Source organism: Hemibagrus wyckioides, linkage group LG21 (assembly GCF_019097595.1).
Source record: "Hemibagrus wyckioides isolate EC202008001 linkage group LG21, SWU_Hwy_1.0, whole genome shotgun sequence".
NCBI classification, from domain to species: Eukaryota; Metazoa; Chordata; class Actinopteri; order Siluriformes; family Bagridae; genus Hemibagrus; species Hemibagrus wyckioides.
The window spans coordinates 4,950,683-4,978,198 of NC_080730.1; the positions used below are offsets into that span (position 1 = coordinate 4,950,683).

General features: G+C 36.8%; 1 protein-coding gene across 1 annotated transcript in view; it reads left to right on the top strand.

Moving 5' to 3' along the window:
- The window catches only part of igsf21a (immunoglobin superfamily, member 21a), a 293,873-nt gene that overhangs the window by 169,864 nt on the left and 96,493 nt on the right, over positions 1 to 27,516 (top strand). The window contains exon 4 of the mRNA XM_058372829.1: positions 11,920 to 12,038. Coding sequence (XP_058228812.1) covers positions 11,920 to 12,038 — 119 coding nt within the window. The remainder of the gene's footprint in view (positions 1 to 11,919; positions 12,039 to 27,516) is intronic.

Genomic DNA, 27,516 nt, shown 5'->3' on the forward strand with positions numbered 1-27,516 from the left:
ATTTCACTCTGAACACAAACATAGTGCGAGTTTAGCATTGGCTTACAGCAAGAATCATATCGTCCTCAGACAAGTAAACAAAACATAACACAGCGTAGTCTCTATAGTATTGTCTCAGCATTTTCCTGAAATATATCTGAATAGACATTTTGAGTTTGTGTTAGAGGGGAACTTGTTTTCTGAGTGCAGCCTAAACTTTACCTCAGGCTATAGAGCCCAAGAGTTGTTATTGTTGTTGTTGTTGTGTTGTTGTTTTTTTCAGTAGAAGTGGGAAAGTTGGCAGTAAAGATAGGAAATGGAGTGAGTGTGTGTTCTGGGGTGTGTGTCATTTGTAGTCTGTGGTTTTGAGAATGAGAACTGCCTGACAGTCGATAAAATACTATTTCTTTGACAAATAAAAAGCCATGCAGCTTATTTTATTTTATGGAAAATTCGTCATCAGTCGTCTGATCTGTAACGACAAAGCTGAGGGTGCCAATACTTTCAAAAAAGGATTTGCATCATTTCTGTGGCTGAATATCAGGACGAGGTAGAATTTGGCATGTGGAGCACTAAGTAGCATCCACAACCAGGATTTTGTTGTACCCTAGGTAGTGAGCGTACATTTATGTAATAATTAGGAAGTCATTTGGGATTTACGCTAATGCTAACGAGACCTAATTTTACGTCGATCTCTGATAGGAAACATAAAGCCATGCTAACATGTGAGTTTTGCATTTCTAGCTGCCTCCGTGACCATGGCTAGCTAGTATATAGTAACTGATAATAGACACTAAACGCTACTCATTCAGGAACACAGAGCAGCGATATTAGAAACAGAAGCAAAGGACAAAACTATGTTTGCGACATTTTATCAATTCTGTGTAAATTAGATAAGATGCGTTGAAGGATAAACCCCTACATGGCATGTGTGGTCCGACTTTTCTTCAGTTCCCCACTGATACCTTTCCAAAGTGCAATTAGTTCCAATTAACTTTTTGATACACAGAAAATTTACCCATGTTTTCAAAAATAATGTTTGTAAGGAAGTGTGAGACCTGAATTCTGTGAGACCCGTGGGAAGCGTGAGACCCGTCGAGCCTTGGCCGTCCATGACCCTGTCGCCAGTTTACCACTGTTACTTTCTTGGACCACTTTTGATAGATACTGACCACTGCAGACCGGAAACACCCCACAAGAGCTTCAGTTTTGGAGATGCTCTGATCCAGCCGTCTAGCCATCACAATTTAACCATAACAAATTTCTGCAGCGTAAAAATATATTACGGATATCCGTCACTGCTGTACTTACTCTAATGTAATGTATTTATTAGTTGTTAGTGTAAACAAAGGAATCTTATTTGGTGATAACACTAGTTGTCCTTATACGTGGCTCCGCCCCCAAATTATTTTACACAAAAGTAAATGAAAATGAGGTTTAAACAGAAATTTCGGGTACTGTCTCCTACTGGTGTGGAAAGTTGTTTCCTGTCACAATTCTTTTTTTTTTCATTGTCTGTACCGCTTATCCGATCTATCCTCGGGTCACGGGGAGCCTGTGCCTCAGGCATCATCGGGCATCAAGGCAGGATACACCCTGGACGGAGTGCCAGCCCATCACAGGGCACACACACACACACACACTCACACACTATGGGCAATTTAGAGACTCCAATCAGCCTAGAAGCTTGTCTTTGGGCTGTGGGAGGAACCGGAGCACCCGGAGGAAACCCACCAAGCACGGGGAGATCATGTAAACTCCACACACACAGTGAGCGGGAGCGAGACCTCAGGACGCTGGAGGTGTGAGGCAAACGTGCTAACCACTAAGCCACCGTGCCGCCTGTCACAATTCTGTTGTACTTAATTACTTTTCACAGAAAATGATGATGATGATGATCATATTCATTGTCGTCAGTTGTGGTTGCCTTCTTGAACATCAGTGCAGACAGGGAATAAAGAGAAACAGAGAGACAGAGACATCTAGTGAAGATGCCGTTGATTACAAGTAACATCTCAGAATCTATTCCTGATCTCACACTAGCCGACTAGCTGACTAGCTCCCTACTCTTACCCCCTAAATTTTATTTTTCTTCAAATTTATATGAGCAGGTATTGCTTTCACATTTAATACTGAGCCTCTGAAAAGTAGGACACACACATACACACACACACATATACACACACACACACTTCCACACAGATGAATGAACACTCCTTCCCAGCAGGTAGTAAATTGACAGCCACACCATAAGAAGCAGCAGGAGACCACCTGCGCTGACCCCTCTATCTCACATAATGCTCAGCTTGGAGAAGTCAAGCGGAGACTTCGCAAGATGCTATACACACACACACACACACACACACAGACACACACACACACACAGACACACTTCAAAACATCACACAATAGAATCACAAGCACGGATAAAGCGGATATTTCACAGGCGCTATTTCTCATCCTCACCCCTGAGCCACATGAGCCAGAGGCCTCTGATTAATTCACCTTCCTGCCCTGAAATGAAAATGTGAAAGACAGAGACTAAGAAGGAGACAAAGCGAGAGGGCGTGATATGTATATACAGGAATCTATGGCTGCAGTGAGAACAAGTTCTAGAAACAGTCGAAAATTGGAAACGTCTCGCTTGGTCATTTTCCATCTTCTGCTGTCCAGTGACATCTGTAGCCTCAGATTCCTGTTCCTGCCTGGAAGGTCTTGGAAGGTCTTCTCCTGTTGTACCGCATCCACATCAAGCTTTGACTTCACTTCTGAGATGCTTTTCGGCTCAACACAGCTGCAAAGAGTAATTACTCAAGTTAGCTTAATAGCGTAGCTGATGTTATTGTGAGCTCTGGTAAAGTTCACACACAACCAATAAATAGTATTTGGGATGATTTTATTGCTAATTGTTTCTCTTTATGTGGAGGGAGTAAAAATAAAAATTAAATAAACTGTATTTACAATTTTATTTTTATTCATTTATTTTTATTTAGTTTCTATTCAACTGTACTTACAATTAAATTAAAATACATTAAATTTAATTGAATTGAATTAAATTGTAAGTACAATTGGATAGAAACTAATTAAAATAAATGAATAAAAATAAAATTGTACATGCAATTTAATAAAAAATAAAACAATAAAAATAAATGAATAAACAATAAAATTGTGAATAAAATTTTATAAAAAAAATAAAACAAAAATATAATTGAATGAAAAAAAAAAAATAACATTGAATAAAAAAAAGGATGGCCAAACATTACTCAATAAATAATAATAAATAAAAAAAAAAGATTATGATCTGCAAAGGAAAACAAGCCATCTTTTTGGCATGCACACAAAAAAATTAAACAGTAAAGCATGAGTAACGAGCAATTCTAAAAAACAAAAAAAAACAAAAATAAAAACGCATCATGCCATAGAATTCCACTAACTATAAGAACAGGATAAAATAAAATATACCTTAAATGGCATAGTGTGGAATCTACTCACTTCTGAAATTCTGTGTGTTAAACTCTACATGCTCTGGTAAGCTAATCACATCACAGGAATTCGGCTCAGTCGCACGAACAATAACTCATTTTATGCTAACTCGTTTCAAACGCATGAAAACATTGGACAGTTATCAAATATCACCTTAAAATTAATAACCTTGTTAAAAGTCAAAATGGCCTGAGAAGTTAAGCTCGGCAAACACTCACACAGCCACCTAATCCATCAGCATCCAGATCGCTATGGAAACAGAACGACACCCGACATGTTTCATCAACATGTTTATCACTGATTCGTCAATGAGGTCTGATTATCCACCTGTTTGTCACTACACACAGATCATATACCTCCTTCCTGTCTTCCTAATCACTCGCTCACATTTACTGCGCCACTCGCATGTGCGATGACATCACCAAGTGTCTCTTAAAGGTCCCTATAGTCCATTCTCCATCTATAGGTGTTTTATGTACATTACAAGCCTTTAAATATCACCTGGTTACATAACATTAACACATATAACCACTATTTACAGCCATGCTGAGCTGAACAGTATCGCAGAACACAACCCATCCAAACCCTGAACCTTATACAGTATTGAAAGACATTGACCAGACTATACATCCAAAGTATGGAGCTTTGACATGATGTCTGTCTCGTTCTTTAGAACAATAACAGTGAAGTTTCTTGGTTTTAGACTTAAAAACGTCTTGGCATGTCTTTTTGTCCTGTCACGTTTCATCTCATCTCCTCCCTACGTTTTGTCTGGGGAGATTTCAGAAATCTCACTGTCACGTACAGATCCTTTTTTTTGTGATACAGTTCCTCAGACAGCTTAGTTTCCTGATAAAACCCAAAGTGTCAAAAAAGACACTTCAGTATTCACAGTGGCGCTAAATGAAAACTCAGTGTCTCGAACGTCTTCCGATCTCCGGAGGGAGCCGGTGTCGTCGAAGGTGTTTCAAAAATTAATTCCATCTGTTTTTAATTTTTAATGAGAGTCATAAAGTTGGAAGCATTGTGTGTCTCTTTGCTTTCTTTCCTTTTTTTATTTTTTTTTGTGTCACGCTCAGTCAGGGTGACAGCTAAGCTCTTTGCCGCTGAGCTGCCAAAGCAGGAAGGCTCAAGTTCATAGCTCTGGCTGTCATTCAAAAACAAAAGCAAATCTTCAGAACCTGTTCCCCTTTTTGCCCTTTTTCTGCTCTCGTCTGCATGGACACATCGTCTTCCCACCTGCTCCTATGGGACCGAGCTGCTCGCGGTGAAATATTCAGCTCACAACTCTTAAGAAAAGTAATTCCACCCACCCAGACCCTCCAGGCTAGCTTCAGGAGGAGCCGACGGTTCAGTAAGATCGTCTCGTAGTCACGTACGACCACCGTCTTTCCGTGGAATCTCTAGAGTTAGAGTGATGAGAGAGAGAAAGTGTTAGAATATGCTGTGTGTCGCTGAATTAATGATTGATGCAACAAACAATACAAGACAAATCAATGGGATTGTCATAGATTTACGTATGATGAATGAATTATGAATGGAAATACAGACAACTGTGACGATATTTTCCGTTGTTTCTAACTCATTTATCAAAATATATATCCGGTACGGACAAATTTTATTCGCAGGAGTGACAGAACTTGTGTTTGTGTATATCTACTTAAATTTAATGAAGCTTATTAATACCTGTATAAAGCTGAACTGAAAAGCTTCAAATCATATCTTATATAATTAGTCAATAGTTTAAATATATTTACGTTACATGCAAAAAAAAAAGTGTAAAATAAAAAAACAATATTTGTAAAAACCAAAAATTAATTTCATGTTAATAAATCATGCAAAAAAAAACAAACAATGTTTTGCAAAAAACAAAAATTTATTTTATGTTGAAAAATCATTAAAATAATTAAATTAAAATGAAACATTTAAAAATTTAAAAAAAAAATGTTTGTTAAAAACCGAAAATTCATTTCATGTTATTAAATCAAAATAAAGCAAGCAAAAGTAATCCTTAAATTAAGACAAATAAGCCCAGGAATTCAAGCAGGACAAAAGTAATGAAGCCCTATAACGTTGGAGCAAGATTCACGTTGCTGATGCCCTGCAGTGGCTGAGCTGCAAAACTGGAAGATTTAGCACATGCCACGATTAGGAGGTGCTTGTTCACTATTTAGACACCGTTTTCTGGCTATAAAAGAAAATTTGCTAGTTTATCATTGTGTCATGGTTAAGAGATTAATTTTATAGTGTGTAAAGAAACATATAAATGATGGAACATAAAACATAGCACACTCTGGGAACAAGACTATAGCTAGGACATAAAAAAAATATAACATGGTATATAACGAGAAGCAATACACAGATGCAGCAAAACACAAGGAACTTAAATAGTGTAACTAATAAACAAACGAGGAACAAAACATTGTATATTGTTCATAAATACATAGAACATATATATTCTATTTATAATAACTACTGCACCCCTGTACTTAAATTGTCCACTCCCCCTGTAGATACCACCCCTATATCTATATATCTACTTGTAATTTATTGTAAATATATCACTATGCACTATGCTATCTAACCAAAAGTTCATAGTGCATAGGGGCAGTGGTGGCTCAAGTGGTTAAGGCTCTGGGTTGTTGATTGGAAGATTAAGCCTCAGCACCACCAAGCTGCCTCCATTGGGCTCCTGAGAAAGGCCCACAACCCACCCTGCTCCAGGGGCGCTGCATCATGGCTGACCCTGCGCTCTGACACCAACCCTCCAAGGATGAGATATGCAAAGAAAGACTTTCACTGTGCAGTAGAAATAAAGGCTACTTAACTTAACTGCATTTCATTTGCTTTGTACATTCACTTTGCACAATGACAATAAAGTGACAATAAAGCCCTCCGGTGGTCTGAGTGGGATGGTTGGTGGTTGGACAAGATGTAAATTGTGCATAAATGCATGTGATTTTTAGTTTGGTTTGTCCAGAGTAATAAATCAGGGACAATGGCAGTATTTGCTAGTAATTTAATAGTTCTTTTTCGGCTACCAGGCAATCAGAAGCACGTAAGAAGTGGTAGCTAGCATAATCGTGAGCTAGATAAGTAAGCTACTGCACACTAATTTATATTATTTATATATATATATTTGAATGGAAATTCCCAGGTAAGCAACAACTACATAAAATGCTTGTAGAGATAATTAACCTTTAATGCTAAAGCTTTTGAGTTATTAGCAATTTTGAGTTGCATGTACATGCTATTATTCCAGTCTTCCTAGCATCTTTATTTCCTCTTGATGGGTTTAACTATGGCTGCAACTGTATGTTGTGTGAGAAAGAGAGTTGTAGGATACACTAATTAATCTACCTTTGAGAAATTCTAGCCAGATCATGCTGCAGCCGAGCAGGTGGGAAAATGGGAATCTGTAGCATGGGTTCTAGTTACCGCAAGTTTAATTATAGCTGCGTAACAAATGAACCAGTGTATCTGGAGCATTTTTGGTAGGGAAAAAAAGAATGGAGTATAATTAACAAATTTTTGTCGAAGATGTGCTAAAATTGTAGACTCAAAAACACTGAGTGTAAGGCAAAAAGGTGCTTTAATGGTAAAAGTCGTAGTTAGGGAGTATTTGCCACTCAAAACATTTATTTATTTATTTATTTATTTATTTATTTACTTGCTTGCTTGTTTGTTTGTTTGTTTTTTTATTTTTTCCTTTTTTAAAAACTTATTTTTTTATTTTATTTTATTTTATTTTACTTTCCTACAATTCTAACAGAGCCGTATGCACTGAAACTCATATTAAACTCATAATTTCTATGCAGCTTTCTCATCTTGGCACATACAAAAAAAACAACAACATTTATCCATGTGGGTCAGAACTAAGCAAGTTTGTTAGCCAAGTTCATGGTTTTCCATTTTAAATAAGGTCTGTCTCAACAAAACACCCTCCAAATGTCCTTATTAAATATACAAGAAGACAGGAATATTTTGTGACCACAGGAAATTTGGCTCAGGATTTGATATTTCCCGGCGTTTAGCAGTGAAGGTTGTTCAAAGTAACCGAATGGACATGTTGACTTTACTTCTCTTCTCATGTTATGTTTTATAAGACTTAAATATGAGTCTAATATTCATTTTGAACTTTTTGTCTAATATTAATCTTAAATTAATCTAGAACTTTTTGTTCTATATTTTTTTTATGTACTCTAAAGCTCCATTGTTAAAAGCGCTCCGTTGTTAAAAGCGCTATACAAATAAAATTAAATTGAATTCTATTGAATTAAAGCCTCTTCCTTGGAAGAATTGTATACATCTTTTCTACGCTGTATCTCTGATAAATATGACAAACACCATCCTAATCAAAGTGCATGAACATGAACATATTTATTCCAGTGAGGACGTCCATCAATGGAATTTTAAGTTTGGCGTAAATGTAGCTATCAAACTCTTTTTCACAGAGGCCAAAAACAGAATTTTCTCCTATTTGGTTGTGTCCATGTTGAGCTTTGAACTTCTTTGTCATGTCCGACTCCACAGTAGTGATTAATATGAAGCTTATATGAAAGTAGATGCTAAGGTCTTTAAGTTTTTATAGTATTTCTGTTTTTCCCTAGCCTACTAGGGGCAATATTCAAAGAAAAGTAAACAAAAAAACATTCATTTTCTCACACAAATGTTTAAAGTAAATGTTGATATCAAACCCATTTCTGCTCTCAGAGATGCTCCAAGTGCTTGTTCATCTATAAAGCTACTCAAATTTATCTACAACCAGTAAAATTCTGTGCAAGGTTACGAATCATTCATTTGTTTATACTGACTGTAAAATATCTGAGAAGTCGAAAAGGATGGCAGTAAGGGTTAAAGATTGTAGCATGTACTGTAGCATCTTTAAAGAATCAGTCCCATGGCCCACACTATTACAGGGAAAGGATTTAGATGAGTATTTTTCACACTGTGTGATTCTATTCACTCTTTTAATCCATGCTTCAAAATGGCTGATTCAACCTCTGCCTCAGTATGACTTTGCACTAATGGTGGTTTTATTAGTCTCTGATTAAAGTGTCTGTTGTGAAGCAGTAGGTGGGTTTGTGAGAGAGCTGGCATGACTGAACGTTCGCCTCAACCATCCTGATAGTTCGCTCTGCTTGGGTTTTAAAACACTCATGATGGTGTGGACAAGGCTGAGGAAAAATCGAAGCGGTGAGTAAGAGAAGAGAAGAGAAGGGAGATTAAAAAAAGAAAAAAAAAAGAAAAGAAAAGAACGAGGTGGACAGCATTCACTTCCCACAAAGCGGAAAGAGGAGGTAATCAGAGAAGCAGAGAAGTACTGTATCAGAGCAAAATGAGGGCAATTCCAACGCTCGTGCCTGAGCCAAGCCCCTCATCAAATCATCATAATCACGGCGTGTCAAGCGGCCCTGGAAAAGAAAAGGAAAAAAAAACTATCATTAGCCGAGGCTGAAATTGTAGACATCTGCAATGCGAAACCCTCCGAGTGGATCTATTTCTATTGCTCACTTTGTTGCTGCTGTCGTGGAAGCATATACACCGCAATTAAGTCTGACAGCGCTGTTCGGCATCAAGCGAAAGTGAGTTAGCGTGAGTTAGGAAGAGGAAAAGCAGCAAGAGCGTGTTTTTTTTTTTTTGTAACATAAAAGCGATGCCCAGACAGAAAGAGAAAGACAGAGTGAGAGAGAGAGAGAGAGAGAGAGAGATTGCAAGACGACCTCATTCTACGTTGATGAGCTTCATCAGACAAGCTGTTTTTCCGCTTGTTTAAAAGGTTAAATGCAGCCGGACTTTGTCTAGCGGCGCCGAAAGAACGCCTGCGAGGCCCGTCAGGAATATACTGAGGAAGACAGAAACAGTGAGAGAGAGAGAGAGAGAGAGAGAGAGATGCTCGAGTGGAAGGAGGACAAAAATAGAACACAGACATCAAGGTGCAAACTGTGGCTAATAAACATCTCACTTTTCTCAGCAGTAAGGAGGAGATGGAAAGAGAGACAGTCGTGCAGAGAGAGAAGGACCTTCTCAGAGAATCTGCTCCTTGAACCCTGATCTTTGTTTCTCGTCCTTTTAAAGGGATTTTATCCAGAACAGGCTGCATTTATATATCAAGCTGAATGCAAACAGATTTGTTTGTAATCGAGACATTTGTAAAAAGGTGTTTTCTGAAGTATTCAAAAGAATAATAATTTCAAATTTGGTGGAAAAAACGTTAAAATCCAAGTCGTGCTTTTTGAGTTTGTAGAAATTTACACATAAGAAGACTAGTTAATGTAAAACCTGGCAGGAATAACCTTATTTTAATTCCAGGTTTATACAGTCAAAGGTTAAGTTGCTGTTTTTTTTACTGTTTTTTATTATATTTGCAGTGTTTCCTAATCCAGAGCGACTTATCGTAGTGCCTTAGAGTCTCTATCACAAACACATCCTCATGCTAGTTCAATCAGGACTCAGGGACCATCAAGACCAAGAGTCCCATCGAGAACGTTTATATTACTGGTGGTTAATTATGACAAAAGTGATAGTGTGGTATAAACAGAGGACAGACCGATTTATTTGTTTTTGCGTAGCTGTAAGCCATCAGTGTTTGCTTATTATTATTAATATTATATAATCTTTATTTTTTATTGAACTAGGAATAAAAATAACTCCCACTTCTGTCTTATAGGCTTCGTCCTTATCATCCGTTTCAGCTGTCTGAACACTTTTATGGAGTTTTGTAGGTGGTATAAAGTGTAAATGAGCTGTATCAGGAACCCACTTTGTAATATCGCGAACACTACGAAAAATCTACGGTGGCTGAGAAGTACAAAACACAGTCACAACTACGAAAACACAAGGACAATTCAGACAAACCGGAAAAGGTAGATATAGTTTGCGAATGGAATTCTTATCGCTGATTGGATGAGACATCTGTCACTCAAGATATTCAAGAAGTAGGAAATTCTGTATTTAACATTATTTCTTGTACGTATATGGAGTTCTGTGAAAATAACAAACATATATATTTCTATTTATAATGAAAAGGAATCCATTCAGGGGCAGCACAGTGGCTTAGTGGTTAGCGCTGTTGCCTCCCAGCAAGAAGGTCCAGGGTTCGAATCCCATGTTCGAACAGGCAGGGGCCTTTCTGTGTAGAGTTTGCATGTTCTCCCTCTGCCTGCATGGGTGTACTCTGGTTTCCTCCTACAACCTGTACATTAGGTTGATTGGTAATTCTAAATTGATGGACTAGTGACCTTGTCCAGGATGCACCCCTGCTTTTCACCCAATGTGTGCTGGGATAGGCTCCAGCAGATCCCTGTGACCCTAATTAGGAGTAAAGTGGGTATAGACAATGGATGGAATTCATTCAACGCTACTTTAAGGAAGGACGTTCATATGCCGTGATTTTGGATATACTGATAGCGTACCAGGGCATAAAGATTAGTTTGCGATCTCTAAAAACACACCTAAAGAACACAGGAATGTTTTGAAGACAAAACTATTCCAGATTAAAGGGTGTAGGGACCGTTATAAGAGCAGAGCTGCGTTCATACACACACTTGCTACTGCTGCAGCTACTGCTGGACTTCCTGTTTATCCTGAGTGACAGTGTCCAATCAGCAGTAAGAATTCCATTCGCAAGCTATACCTACCTTTTCTGGCCTGTCTGAATTCTCCTTGTGTTTTTGGATTTGTTATTTTGTTTTCTGATTCGTCGTCATGTTTTGCGCTTCTCGGCATCTCAAAATCTGTTGTAAAATTCGCCAGAAAGTTTTGGTTCAGTTTATAGAAAGGTTTAGTAAAAGTTTGCTAAATCAGGCCTGTTGTGAGTATATTTATTACACTGCATTCCAAAAAATAGTAGTAGGCTTCTTATTTCTGGCTAGCTAACATTTTAGATGAGCGCGAAAAGAATCTGCTTAGTTTTAGCTAGGCTTAACAATGAATGAAAAAAAATAAATAAATAAAACAGAATTAGCGCTAACCAGGATGAAACGAATCAGATGTATTTAAAAACGGGTCATGTTGTAGGGCTGAAGTGTATTTCAGAGGTAATCTCAGCTTCACTCCTAACTTCTTGCGTGATGGAAAAATTGAAATGTTGTATTACTGAGGAAGCAAGAAAGTAGAATGTAGATTTGTTGTGCCATGGTCAGAACAGAGGGTGCAGCTAACCAAGGTCAACTGATAGTGTAGGAATGAAGAAAGAAAAAATAAAAGTATGCTTAGCTCAGAAAGACAAAGGAAGTAGCTAATGAATGTTTTTCCTTATAAGGTGTTAATTCCTTTTACCTAAATCTCTGGTTATAAAGATGTCTATAAAAACTCTGCCCCTTTTCATTTACTGCTTTTTGCTAGATTACCATTATCAGTAATATTGTGAATATGCAATGAATGTTGTGATTTTATCTTATAATTTGTTTCAATCATGATCCTAAAATCTGATCCATGTCCTGTTTTTTCCTTTAGGCTCCCAGAAGTCCGAATTTCAGACAACGGTCCTTACGAATGCCACGTGGGCATCTACGACCGGGCCACCCGGGAAAAAGTGGTCCTAGCATCAGGGAATGTCTTTCTCACGGTCATGTGTGAGTACACAGCTAAAGATATCCCAGCCCTTCGCTTGTTCCCCACCTATTGATTTTCTTTCCTATGGACCAACCCCAGCGACCTCTTCCTTTTTCCATCTCCCTCATCCGGTGGTTTTGTGGCAGTTTGGATATCCAGCATCAGTACTCTATTAGTCAGTGTTTTGAGAAGAGAAATGAGGAAATGATGGCGAGAGGAAATGATGCCTGATATGCACATAATAAGATCATTACAGGATTCGGTTCATGATGCTAGCTCGAACTTTTAGCGGTTTTTCCAACATAAACTCTTTCGGCTAGCCTCCATCATGCGGTTAAGGGAAAGTGCTTCATCTTCTGGCAGTAATTAGTAATATGACGAAGTGAGAGAGGAAGTGTGTGTGTGCGTAATGACATTTGCGCAGTAAGAATGCCATTAGTGGAGCTGCCTGGTTGTGATAACAGCCTTTGAGCATGCCGAGGTGTGTGTGTGTGTGTGTGTGTGTGTGTAGTTGAGGGCCTACACTTCCACTAATCCTCAGCAGTGTTTGTCATCCTGCACAGGACCAGCATTCCCACACACACACACTCACATTACACAAATGTAGACGTGCGGTTTCGTGTGAGTCTCACAGTTGTGTGTCATTTTGTTTTCCACACATTTGCAAGTTAATATCATTCTAATATCTCGTAATCGCTAGATAAAACGGCGCCGTTGCGTGAACATCACTCGCAACGACGACTCGCCCAATTGCATCTCCAAATTGCGAGTTTTCGCTCGAGTGTGACTGTTTTCTCGCAGTTTGCGAGTTAATATTCCACAACTGCAGTTTTATATCTCGCAACTGCAAGCCACAGTCACTTTTTTATTGAGTCAGTGCAAACTTAAAATCACACAGTTGCAAGTGAATCTTGTAAATTTGTAAATTTTCCAATGGGATGAATAAGGTATCTATCTATCTATCTATCTATCTATCTATCTATCTATCTATCTATCTATCTATCTATCTATCTATCTATCTATCTATCTATCTATCTCTCTCTCTCTCTAAATCTTGTGTGCTAATATTTCACAATTTACCCGTTATTATTATTATTATTATTATTATTATTATTATTATTATTTAAAATTACTTAATTGCAACTTTAATTTTATCTCATAATTATGACTATGACACAATTGTGACTTCTTTTATATTGTAATTGCAAAGTTAATACCACACAGCCGCTACAGAATCATGTGAATGAATAAATAAATAAATAAATAAATAAATAAATAAATAATTCACAATTTACTAGTTATTATTATTTCTTTTATTACTTATTCATTTATTTATTCATTTTTTTGTTTGTTTATTTATTTATTTTAATTGCAGCTTTTATTATTATGACAAAATTATGACTTCTTTTAAGTTAATTTCAGTTATAACTGTTTTTTATCTCATAATTGCGAGATTTTCTAATATAATATTTTCTAACATTTATACCTATAACAATTTTCTCACAGTTGCATGTTTTTTTTTTAATCTTGCAATTTCAAGTGGATATATTTCATTACTGTGACTTTTTACCCTTAAAAACTGTGAGTTTATATCATTGATTGGCGACTTTTTTTTTCTTCTTCAAAAGTAAGTCTCAGTGAATGCACTGTATTAGTGAATAGAGCTTTTCTTCTTTCTCCCTGTGATCAATGTCATGACATGTGGCCTTCGTTTCTCAACTCAGAAGTTTTTAATTTTGAGTTGAGATTCTTTGGATTTTAAAAGAAAAGCCTGTGATGTTTGCTTTTCTAAGCTCTCCGTAATGATCCAGAGGAAGCTGAGGATCTCAGTGGTAGATCTCCATGTTTATTCTTAACTTCTGCTATTCACTATTCATCAAAGGTCCTATTAAATAAAATCGTATGAACTGTCATCGAAATATTTTCTTGCAAAATGTATTTAAGGACTGAAAGTATTTCGATGTAAGACAGACATATTTTGAAAGCTAATCTTCTGTTTAGAGCTTGTTCCTGTGCTAGAGTCGGTACAGCAGGAGGCTCAGAATAACGCTGTTGACTTTGCTTTCACTTTTATTTTTTACCTCAGAACAGACCTCATTTGCACAAGGATTATTGCAATCTTCTGCTGGAAAGAGAATTGTGCCGCTAGTTTGACAAGCCAGATCGGTCCCTCGTGAGGGAAACAACCAGACTGCTTATGTCAGCCAGTCTCCGACACTCTTTTTCCAGCTATTTAACAATGTAATGGCACTTCAGAAAGAAAAAAAAAAACGACATACTTCAATTCGTCTACACAAACAGCTGTGGTGTGTTTAACAGTTTAAGGATAGCTACAGTATTTACAGTATGTTTTTATCCTTGCAGTTGAAATATTAACTCACAACATACAGGTTGTTGTTGTTCTTTCAGCTGCTCCCTGTTCAGAGTCGCCACAGCGGATCATTTGATCCGTATGTTTTGATTGGGTACAGGTTTTACACCGGATGCCCATCCTGACGCAACCCTCCCATTTTATCCGGCCTTGGGCCCTGCACTAAGAGTTAACTCTTCAGTGGCTGTGTTAGCTCCCTGCCCAGGAATCAAACCCGGGCCAATGAGTAAAAGAATCACAATCCAGTATTGCTTGCTTGCTTTCTCAGTTATTTGTTAGGTGGTGACAGCTTCAGAAGTCAGCCAGGCGAAAATAATAACCAAAACTTCCTCTAACTATACATAATCCAACTCAATTAACCTATGACAAAAGAAAAGAACAGAAACATACACGCTCCCTAGCTAACCGAAAACAAAGAGACAACAGAATAAACGTAAATGGCGCCGACTACTTACAAACCACCGAACAGGGTGCTATTTACAAAAGTATATCTTGGTATAACCATGTATAATATTTACACAGAAAGTATGTCCAACAGAGCGGTCAAACACGAAGAGGCAGGCTAACACAAGGTCATACACAGAAGAAAACTACACAATTACAGAATAGGCAGTGACCCCGGAAAGTTAGGCTGATTAGGTTTAAATGTCTGCCGGACCCATCCAACCAATAGTACTGGCGGAAGGCAGAGCATGGCATAACTTCCAACCCACCACCGATGTAGGCACATCTAAGTAGGACCTAACAACTAGTACAGTGGAGCCTCTGCATACAGACTGAATTGGTTATGGAGGCAAGTCCTCAATACGAAGCATATGTAAACTGTATGGCTGCTTACAAAGAACTGACCCAAGCCAAGCATTCCATGTCAAGGGTCCTCACAGGAAGTTGTGCCACCAAGCTTGGGCTAAAAATAGAACAGACCACCCACGCCGCTGATCTGTCAACAAAAAAACGCCCGAAAAATCATGTAGATTTTGAATGCATACCGAAGGCAACGTTGGTATCGTGGGTTGACTCTTTCAAAACAACCTTTGCTGACTGAAAAACAAATTGTACTTGCTTTGCTTGGCTTTCCACTGACGCAACCAATTTTTCAACGGCTCCCGGACGTACTTAGCCGGCGTTCGGTTTGTTTGTATGCCGATGCAAATTTCTTGCAAAATTTAAATTCTTAAGCCAAATATTCATAAGGGAGGGCATTCGCATGCTGAGGTTCCACTGCATAAGCATTTTATGATAGAAAAGTCTTTCTTTGTCGATTTTGGTTTCTCATCCTGCATTTTATTAGTTTGTCTTGGGACTGTCTTGTGATAATTGAAATCATTTTCTTTTTTAGGAACAGACTGTGCTGTGTAAACACATCGAGGTGGTCATTTTACCACAAAGCAATTCACTGACAAGTCCAATGTCTCATTTATTAATAATAAAAAAAAACCATGTGCTTTTAAACAGTTTATAGACAGATTTAAAGCTGTGATTAAAAATCTAGTCAGAAAGGTTATGACTCACTTCATAACTCTTTTACCAGTATACTGATGTTCCAGTCTGCCAGACGAATAAGAGTGGAATTATGAGATGTTTTCAATCAGTGTAAACAAATGAATCATTTTATGGACGTGAGTCTGATATCAAATGAGTCAGGACTCTTCGGTGTGAGACGTGTGTTTTCCCTACTGTTGACCTGACACAGAGTTTTAGTGGTTGAAGATCAAATTTGAGCTGCATTTTGGATGAACTATCATTTGGAGCATCTCAGCGAGCAGAAACGGGTTTGATATCAACATTAACTTTGAAGGATCTGTTTTTGTTTTTTTGCAACTTTTCTATGAATATATAACCCCTAAAAACAGAATACTTTGAGTGTCTACTTTCATATGAGCTTCATATTAACCACCACTGTGGAGTGGAACATGACAGACATTCAATGCTCAACATGAACACAACCAAACAGGAGCAAATTTCACTTTTTTGACCTTTGGGAGAAAGAGTTAACCATTTTCTTTGTCCTCTCTCGCTCGCCTCGTCTATCTGGGAGGATTTTTTTTGTCCTGAGTATCTTCAGCAAATCACATGTTCCAAAATACCACAAACAAAACACTTCACCACAGCAACCAGAGTGCTTTTTTTTCCCTGTTAATCAACAAAACAACTTTTTAAACCCAGTCCTTATTAGTCTCAGATCATGTCTCGTACAAGTCCCCGTGTACAAGCTGTTACTATAGAAACAATAACATATTAGCACATTAACATAAACCCATTATTCAACTGCACTGCAGTATAAAAAGCTTTATGACATCTTTTATGAATCATCCGCCATCATTTTCTTTCTTTTCTTTTTTTTTTTTTTTTTTTGCAACGTGTCTTCTTCATTCGGTCCATTTGCAGTCCAAAACTATTACGAAGCTTCATTTCATAATGAATGAACTCATTTAAAAAGCCATATGTGAGGCAAATGGATTACTTCCATGCCTTCATACTAAAGTAGTAATTAGGTTTGTATTTATCCGTGTACACATGCTGTTACGGAGCACTGTTACTGGTTTATTTCCATCATTTGTCTGAATAATAAATATGAATGTTACTGTAAATGGTAATAAAAGCACTTCAGTAATTAATTAAAAATATAAGTGTTAGTAAATCACTGTGATATAAGAGGAATAAAACATTTTTTTAGGGTTGTACTGTTACAGAAAGCTAATAGTCTTTTTTTTCTTGTTAGTTATTACTTATGTAAAGCTTATGAACATGCCATAAAGGATGCAAGTCAGTAAATCTGCTTGTTCTTGATGACATCCCAAATTGCATACTTACACACTATTCTTAAGACATATTGTTCAAATAGAAAAGAAAACGAGTGGGATTTGACCTTTGACATTATTTGCCCTCGACTAGCAAATGCATATACATATGCACCGTTAGCAAAACACCCTTAGCATGCCATCTGAGATGATACTATCCTTCTAAAATTCATATACTAGACGCTAGAGTACATAGTGCACAGTGTAAGTCATTTGGAACACAGCTTTAGTTTCCTTTTCTGACCTTAGACCAAAAACTGGTCCAGTTACCCAGCGGAAATGTTGTAGTGTGTATAAAAGTGGAGAAGGAAAAAGTCCACACCTAGCCTTTTAACTACAAATTATACTACAGGACAATCTCTTCTGTATATGAATAATATCGGGAAAGCGAGCGCATTTTTCATTCATGTTAATAGACTCCACTTTATCACTGAATAGTAGCTCACGCAGTCTATCGTCTAATCTTTCAGAAACCATGGCCAAGTGTGTGTGTGTGTGTGCCATTAGGCCATGTAGAGTATGCACTTGCTCTCCGCTGACCCTTAAATCCCCTTCCCCAATACGGACGATGAAGAATGTCCTCTTGCATTGCAGCTAATTGCCGTCTAAGCTGAAACAGAATTATTCATAACCTATTAGCGTGCCAGGTTCACCCGAGTAAAGAGGAGGGGAGGGAAAAGCGAGGCAAGCACAAGAGAAAGAAAAAAAAAAGTTAATTAGTAAGAAGCCATGTAGTGAGTGTTTCAATTTTTGAAAGAAGCTCCATAAATAAGAATTATCATTTTAATGAGTCACTGCCAATTATTCAATTATTCGCTCTTCAAAGACTTAATCTTTAAATTCATTCCACTTCCTGCTATTGTCCTTCACCCGTGTTAGAAACTTTTGCTATGCCTTTGAATCGATTAAGAACTTTAGAAACAGACAGTTAGCAAAAGCATAGCAAATATTTCTGTTTATTTGTGTACTAAATAAGTCAGGCAACACCTACAACAAACATGAATTACTCCTATAGCAGCTGTTCAGGTCTATATGAATACACTGTTGTTTCTATGGTAACAGCTAGCTTCCTGGGATTTGTACATTAGCAAACATTTCACTCCATATACATAAAAAAGGTTATTTTTAATGTAATAAATTTTTATTTTTTAATTTTTTAAAAGAATGAAATGTATAATTGTTGATATGTTGAAGTTTCCTTTGAGGAAGGAGTATCCACTGTCAGGGCCTTCCTAACATTCAGAGGTTTTCCTGCCTGTGAAAGTCTTCAGAATGGAGTGTGTTGCATTTATTTTATTTTATTTTATTTTATTTTATTTTATTTTATTTTATTTTATTTTATTTTATTTTTTATTTTTTATGTATTTGTTATTTTTTGTTAATTTGTTGCATGGACATTCCATGACATTAAATGTAACTATCATTGTCTAAAAATACTTTAGAAATAAAAAAATTAAATTAAAAACGCACTTTAGGGTGAGGCTGGCCCTGCATGGCATTTTCGTTTCTTCTTCATCACACCGTTGATTATTTTCCTGTAACATCATGCCACATCGTGTTATGTCCCGTAATACATTTATTCGTGTAGTAGACATTTTCATCCAAAGCAACTTCTGAATGCAGAAATACAAGCGTGAAAGCATTTATATGAGAATATATTATTGCAGAATTCTAGGAAGTGCTTCATTTTGACTTGATGACCCGCCCATTATTTCATCAGCCATGTTACAGCAAAGTGCTAAGCAGTTTTATGTTTTATCCACAGTAATGATTCCCATAAGCACATGATTAGACCAGATAGTAAACTGACCTGAGATTGTCTGCTTTCCTTTCAACAGAAAGCTTTCTGAGCTAAAATAAGGCCAGCTCGCTTTAGGCCAGACTTCCAAAGAGGACAGGCTACTCCAGTCCTCTTTGACCCCTGTTTTTTTTTTTTTCTTCTCTCTTTCCCACTAGAAGCAGTTCCCATTAAGCTGGGAAGTTGGGAAGTTTGACATTCCTTGAACAGGAATGTTGTCTGAGAGTTATCTGGAATTAGGTTAGGAAAAAAAACCCTGGTTATACTGATATTGACTTTTTAATCATCATGCCCTGAAGGATTTGTGCTGAAAACCAAGAGCAGGTCAAGTAACTGAAGAGTCATTTGCCTTAGAGAGTTAAAGCTCAGGGCACAAATTGCATTTAGAAGCAACTCAATTGAACGCTAGCTCTGGAAGTAACGTGACAAAATATCAGTGGATTGACTTTTTTTCGTCAAATTTATAATATGTGTGATGTGAAGAGTTGCATATTAAGTTAACGTTTTTTTAAAAAAATTATCATTTTTTAAAACCAACTGCTCAATTATGCTAATAATTTGGACTTCAGCATCAATGCTGTTATTGAGCAATATAGAATAATATTATTATTAATAATAGGTGATATTTGAGCATATACCTCACTGTAAAGTGTAATGTTTTCCTAAGTAGTGAAGTTATCCCCCATAAATCACTGTTTGCAAAAGTATTGGCACCCCATGTATTAGCTTTAACACAATACAATAAATCGAACAATAAATCACATGACATGGACTAACTTTTGTAAGAGACAGTTGGATGTTTTCTTGTCCAGCGTCAGTGCCTGGTAGCTCCACCCATCTTTCGTTAAGTTCATCTAGGTATTTAAAGTGCACTTCTCCCTATTGTTGGAGTTTTCAATGTGAACACAATACTGACACTATTTATACTACACAATGATGTAGGATAGTGTGTGGAATTTCGGACACGCCTTGAGTATTAGGCAGATTTACAGACTTTCAACCTTTATACAGTAGCACATTCATAAGCATTGCATAAATAATGAATAACACAAGAACACCTATGTTCAGACTTGTGTGCAAAGCCTTTCCTGCATTTCCTGAAGACGCTTCTATATAAGCTTGAACTACTCCAGGTTATTGGAGCACAACCTTTCTTTATATTCTGTAGGCTAGTTTTGTGTGGCAGCCATTTCTGTATTCATTTATTCATTTGGGGTCATTAACCTGTCGAAAGATACATCTATTGGTCTGATTTGGCTCATGCTTAACCTCCTGACAGAGATTTAGCAGGATTCATGCCACAAAAGACCGTAAACCACCAGCTTTCAAATCGAAACAGCCTCCAGGCATCCAGGAAATCTTAAAGTGGGTTTGGGTTTTTTTCCTTGTGTGCAGTCCACATATAAATAGGGGAAGATTTTAAAAGACTTGGTGAAGTTCAAGAGCTGCATTTTGGGAGTTGAGCTGGGTTTACACTCTACAATTTTAATCCTGGTTATGCTGTCACAAACAAAATTTGACAAAACTGCAACCGTGGAGAGCTAAGGACAAAGTTGTGGCAGTGTGAGAAATTTTTTGAGAAATGCTTGACTGCTGCTGCGACGCTTGTCTTAAAGCCGCCAGCTGGAGGAATTAGAAATGATGCCAAACTCTGTGAGGTGCACAGTTACAACATGTGCAAATGGACTGAAAAATATCTTTATTACTTCAAGATCACTTTGACCTCCTCTTATTCAGCTTGTAACAGGTTATTTTAGTTTATACATTTCCTGCACCTCTCGAGATGGGAAAAACCAAATTATGGTGAAAACGGGAAGGGGGGGGGGGGCGAGAAAAAGATTGCTTGTAGATAATTCTGGATTTAAAATATTTGCTTTTCAAAGGATGATCTCTTTGATTGATGATGTAAGACAGAACATCAGACCTTTTTTTAAAAGTATAATCAGCAATAAAAATTTGCATCCAGACAGAAATAGAAGAAGAAGACATACAAACACTACAGCACAGTGGAATTCTTTTCTTCGCACATACCAGCTAAGAAAGTTGGGGTCAGAGGGCTGGGGCAGCTATGATACAGAGGGTTAAGGGCCTTGCTCAGTTTACCAGCAGTGGTAGCTTAAACCCAGATCTTTTAATCAAAAACCCAGAGCCTTAACCACATCATCTACCACCACCACCACCACCACCACATTAACATATCTCGCATTTGGCAGACAGGCTTTTCCAGAGCAACATACATTTTTATGTCATGTTATGCAACTGAGCAATTGAGGGTAAAGGACCTTGCTCAGGGGCCCAGCAGTGGCAGCTTTGGACCTGGGATCCAAACTCACAACCTTACAATCAGTAGTCCAAGCTACCACATCACACAAGTACTGATATTCTAGCAGGGTGTATTTTGTAGACATCTACGTCAGACGGTCATGTAATCATATTAAAATCATCTCAAACTGACCATAGTTAGTGTTGAAACTAAAATGCCAAAAGAATCAGCTAATAATAATAAAACTGTGATTTCTAGATGGATGAAGAAGCTTAGTCATCAAGGACCATATCTTGCTGCAATAGTCATGATACCAAATTTTTTTATTTGTCACATACACATTAATATGTAAAAACCAGGCCACTCCTCCTAGACTGTGCATATAAATAAACTATACTTGAAAAGCTAATTTTAAAAAAGCGGAATAGAAATGCAGTGGACCAATATGACGAATACGAATATGTCAGGGTTCCTCACAGGAAGTTGTGCCACCATGCTTGCACTAAAAATAGAACAGACCACCCACGCCACCAAACTGTAAACAAAAAAAAAACACCCAGAAAATCACCTAGCTTTTGAACGCATGGCGAAGGCAACACTGTGGGTTGACTATTTCAAAACAACTTTCGCTGATTGAAAAAGAAAATTCGTAAAATTTGTGAACTCGGTTCGTTTGGCTTTGCTTGGCTTTCCATTGAGGCAAATAAGTTTTGAACGGCTCCCAGACGTACGCACAACTTAGTCGCCATTCGGTTCGGTTCATTCGTATGCAGAAAATGCTTAGTATTGCGATACAAATTTCTTGCAAAATTTCAATTCTTAATGTGAAAATTCAGATGCTGAGGTTGCATTATAATAAGAAATAATGTGCAATATCTAGCCTGATGTGCAATTATGGTACATGTAGTAACTGTGCAGAACGTGCAAACATTACAGAATGGAATCTGATGCACATGCAGATGAGTTACACACATTAATCATAAACTGCACTATGGAGAGTTTCACTGAAGTTTTTTTTGAAATCCTCAGGGATTTGTAAAATGTCTGTATCGATGACTTGCCTCAGTCTGATGGCTAAATCTGAGAGGATCACGATGAGTTGATTACGACGCATTGAAGATAATTGGGCAAGTGTCAAAAAAACTAAGTGTTAAAACTGTATTTGTTTGAATTATAACGAAACCGGTAGGAAAATCTTCAGGTCAATCGGAGCAGATGAGGATTAAAGATGCGTCTATGGTCTTCTACCTACCCAAGAAGAAACAATTCTAAAGGAGGCAAAATGTTGACGCTTGTGTTCTCAGTGTGCCACCGTGTTTTGTGAATCATATAAAGACGGACGAATGAGTTAAAGTGGATAAATGTTATTTTGAAAGAGAGAGACGGAAATTTTGGCTTGGACTAGCGTAATAGATTCCTCTTTAATCCTCGATCACTGGATCCTCTAGACTTCTCCACAAAGACACTGCAAAGTGAAAATGTCCTTCATCAAAGCCATTCCTAACATAACTCATAACTTTTTTTCTCCTCACAACAGTGTATTAGCTAATTAAATTAGATTTCAGACTAAATCATCACCAATCAACAGCCATAAATCTACTAGGTCTAGATTCTGTGTTATATTTGTAAGGAGATGTTTTGCTTAATAAGATAAAGATTTACAGGATTAAAATAATCAGGATTTGTTATATGCCCGTATATCAGACAGAGCGTAGAGCTACAAGAAGTGCTTTCAAGTACCAGAACCTTTTCACCTTGAATAACTATTCAGCCTTCCTTTTAAAAATGATCCTGTACTTTATCGCAAGGTCAGAAAAATAGCCATGAACTTTTCGATGCACTTTTTTCATGGTGAAGTGCGTCAAGTGTGTATACGTGGTTTTCTCTAAATCCTAGAAGGATAAAGTAATAGTGAAGATGCTTGACAAAAGACAAAAGGTGAAGAAGGTTCGGGGGGGGGGGGGTTGGGGGTGAGAGAGAGACCATGGATAGATTTATTGTCATTTATTTTCATGTATTTTTAGTTCTGTGTGGCTTGAAAAATAGCAAATAAAAACATTTTATAAGACAAGTACTAACCTTTAATTAAAATCTTAACCTCATAATTATTATATCATTGTTATTTTGTTGTTACTGTGTTTGGAAAACAAAATTTTTGCAATCTTTATCTGTCCAGTTTGAGTGGAATTGTGCTCACTGTTACACAGATTCCTGGCCTGGGCTGAAAGGAGAGGAAGTGATGTGGTCTTCTGCTTTTGTGGCTCATCAAACTCATGATACTTAGATGCTATTCTTCTCAGCACAGTTGTAAAGAGTGATTATTTGAGTCACTCAGACTCAGATTTGTTTCATAAAAAAAGACGTATCCACCTACTGAACTGCTCTTGATGTTCACTTGATGATTTTCATGTCATTCTGTCTGGAATTTTTTTTCACTTTCTGAAACCAGCTTGTCAGACACCATCACACAAAGTGACTCAGATCCTATTTTTGTGCTCTTGTGCTGTTGCTCTTTTTCTTTTTTCTTTTCTTTTTAATTAATTCAAGAACTCAATTTAACTCACTTCAATAAGCACTAATAATATCACTAATAAACAGCAACAAGCATGAATAAGGACCAAGAACATTTCAAAACAGATACAGTAGACACATTTGTGTCTAGTGTCCATTATTTTGAAATAAAAAAGACTCAAAAGGGAACCCATCCTTGTTTGGGTGACACAGGAGGGTGTGATTATAAATCATTTTAAACACTGGAGAGTGTGAATTATCGTTAGCACAGGTAAGCGTGATTATTAATAATAATGTCCTTTCGTCCTTTGTGGACTTTGAGGTTGTTGTCACGCAAACGACACAGAGCTAGGGACAGAAGTTTATCCTAGCTACATAAAGTGCAACCAGGTACAAACTGTGCAACGACAAGACAGTGCAGAAACAGGAAGTACAAAATGCTGGAGCTGGTACATCTCTAGATGTCTGGGGATCCTCACAGGAAATGAATGAATATGTTGGTTTATAAATATAGATTCATGTCTTTCCTTTAGCTGCTTGTTTGTGAAGTTTGACACCAAATGCTTTACTGAAGATGAATTAAATTCTGAATGAAAAAAACTGCAGCAGTTGGAACAAACCAAAAGACCAGCAGAAGATATTAACTGCAGAGCCATGATCACCCTTGGGACCATGGGACAGACCTGAAGATCTCAGACACCACGGAATACCAATTATCCATGGAAAATTCATCAGGCAGAAAATCAGTAAAATTGATCAGACAAATTGATCAGAAACAATCATCCGTAAAAATTAAACAGAAAAATTCCTCAGACAAATCCATCAGTGAAATTCATGAGATAAATTCACCAGTGAAATCTAGCAGTAAAATGAATCAGACAAATTCCTCCGAAAAAGTCAACGGGAAAAAATTCATTAGAAATATTTGCCTGTAAATCTTTCAGTAAAATTAATTAGACAAATCTTTAAAAAAAAATCATTAGACAAATTCATTAGGGAAATTCCTCAGAAAAATTCACCTGTAAAATTCATCGGTAATATTCATCGGATAAAACGATCAGTATAATTCATCAGTAAAATTTGTGAGGTAAATTCATCAGACAAATTCCTCAGAAACAATCGCCTGTAAAATTCATGAGACAAATTCATCAATAAAATTCATCATAAAAAATCACCAGACAGATCCATCTGATAAATTCATCAGTAATGTTCATAGTTATTTTTTTTTATTTATTTATTTATTTATTTATTTATTTATTTATTTATTTATTTATCAATCAGTTTAGGAGCAAATTACCAGAATATATTAAATAAAATGGATAAATCCTGAAAAGAATTTATGAATAAAATGTTTGCCATGTAGAAGCTCTATATATCAGAGCAGAAAGAATAAATTGAATAAAAATAGGTCATTCCCGCTAAACAGAGATAAATCTGTACTGCTGCAGTCCAGTCTATAGGTTTTCATTACACTTGCCCAACTTTAATTAAGCAGGGTGTATTTTTAGCAGTGCTGCATTTTCTGCAGGCGGCTATTAATGGCACGTCAGTGGAGCACACACAGACACACACACAGGTGGGACGTAGGTGTGTGAGGGTTGATGAATAGCCGCGACATGTATGTCAGTGTCTTGGGCTGGGGCACAGGCCTCGTCCTGACATCGTCACTGGCACCAGGCGTATTGGGAAGGTTGTCATGAGGTCGATGTATACACAACATTCATCAAAACCTAGCATAATGTGGTGCTGAAGGTTACCATGGACCTTCAGACTGTCTTCCTTCATCTAATCTTGTGGTAAATCTTTGAATGTCTGTTTTTTTTTTTTCTTTTACTTCGAATGACCGCTGAGATGCTCCAGCACTTGACCACCAGGATTCTTTATTTCCATTTATTTCAGGAAATGCACAAAGTGGAGGCTTTATACAAGATTCAGTCTGACCTCTGGGTTTTAGTTTCATCTCAGAGGAGGGAAGATCTTGAGATGTTTTGTCTGAGTTTCTTTCAAAAAAAATAAGTGGAATGTTTTGGAGAAAAAAACTATCGATGGGATGCCCAAGGATGATAACTGGGGGGAAAGTAAACAAGCATTACATTTCCAGAAATACTTGAGGAGCAGCATCTGAATTGTTTTTAAAAATGATTAAATACTAAAATCTAAAAATAGTGTTTAAAAATAAATAATAAAATAAATAAAATAAAAAAACACAAGTATTGAAATAAAATTAAATAATCATTTCTTTTCTTCCATAAATATTTATAATATTTTTTTATACAATCCAGATGCTCAAGAGTTTTGACAAACTTAATGCTTATTTATTATTTTTAAGCCATCATTTTTTTTTCACCAAAACATTCCACTTATTTATTTATATATTTGTTTGTTGATTTATTCATTTGTTTGTTTGTTTTTATGATTCTTCTGGAATGTCCCAAAAACTGATAATTAAATAAATAAACAAGCATTAACTTTCCAAAAACTCCTCACTTCATCTGGATTGTCTGGGGAAAAAAATAAATTAATTAAAAAAAAAAAAAAATATTTAATTACATTTTTTTTACATTTTATGTTAAATATGCTCGACTAGCTGCAACTGATTTAAAAGAGCTTCATAAGAAATTAAATAATAAAAAAAGAAATAAAATAAAAGAATGAAATATCATTAAAAAGTAATAAAAATAATTAAAAAACTATTAATATTTAATTAAATAACAAATTCCATTTTATTTTCTTCAAACTGCCACCATCCAGTATGTTGATTTGACAGCAGCTCTTTAGCTAGTCCAACAGCAAGTGCAGTAATTTATACAATTAAAGCGTGAATTCTCCGAACTGTCAGCTTTTTTCCGAACCATATCAACCCTGTATCTGTAAAGCAAAGAGGTGTCAACCAATCAGGATTCAGCCTGCATCTCTCTGACCTTTAAGTTTACACCAGACCTCGAGAGCAGCGTCAGAGAAAATAACTCTAACAGCTTTCAACATTCTGATATAAGAGATAAAAATAACTTGTTTAACTCAGACATGGTGCTCGAGTTAAACATAAACAATCTGTAATGCAGAAGTGTGCGTAGGTGGATGCTTTCGCTTTTTTACCTGAGCTCATGCATTAAAAATCGCTCATTCAGGGGGGAAAAAGTTCATTTTTAGACATTTTGAATGTGAAAATAGGACACGGATTGAAGGTGGAGTCTCGTTAGGAAGAGAATGTAAATCCATACGTACTGAAATATAATGACATGAATAAATCCCAGGAAGGAAGGATGGAAGGAAGGAAGGAAGGAAATGAAGTCAAAGGAAGGAAGGAAATGAAGTCAAAGGAAGGAAGGAAAGAAGGAAGAAATGAGGTTTTGAAGGAAGAAAGAAAAAACAAAATGAAGTCATAAAGATAGGAAGAAAATAAATTGAAGGAAGGGAGGAAGGAAGGAAGGAAGGTTGAAGGAAGGAAGAGAAAACAAAAATGAAGGCATAAAAAACGAAGGAAGGAAGGAGCAAATGAAGTCAGAAAGGAAAGAAGAAAATGAAGTCGAAGGAAGGAAGGAAGGAAGGAAGGAAGGAAGGAAGGAAGGAAGAACAAAATATGCAAACAAATAAATCAGCACGTCTTTCATGCAAGAAAATCAAGACGGATTGTTATCACTAACAATGCAGGAAGGGGCGGGGCTTCCACATTAGTCACTCAAAATCAGCGAATCCAAATCATCTGCAAAAACTGTCAGTGGTTCCATGTTGTCATGTGTTTATCAGGTTTATT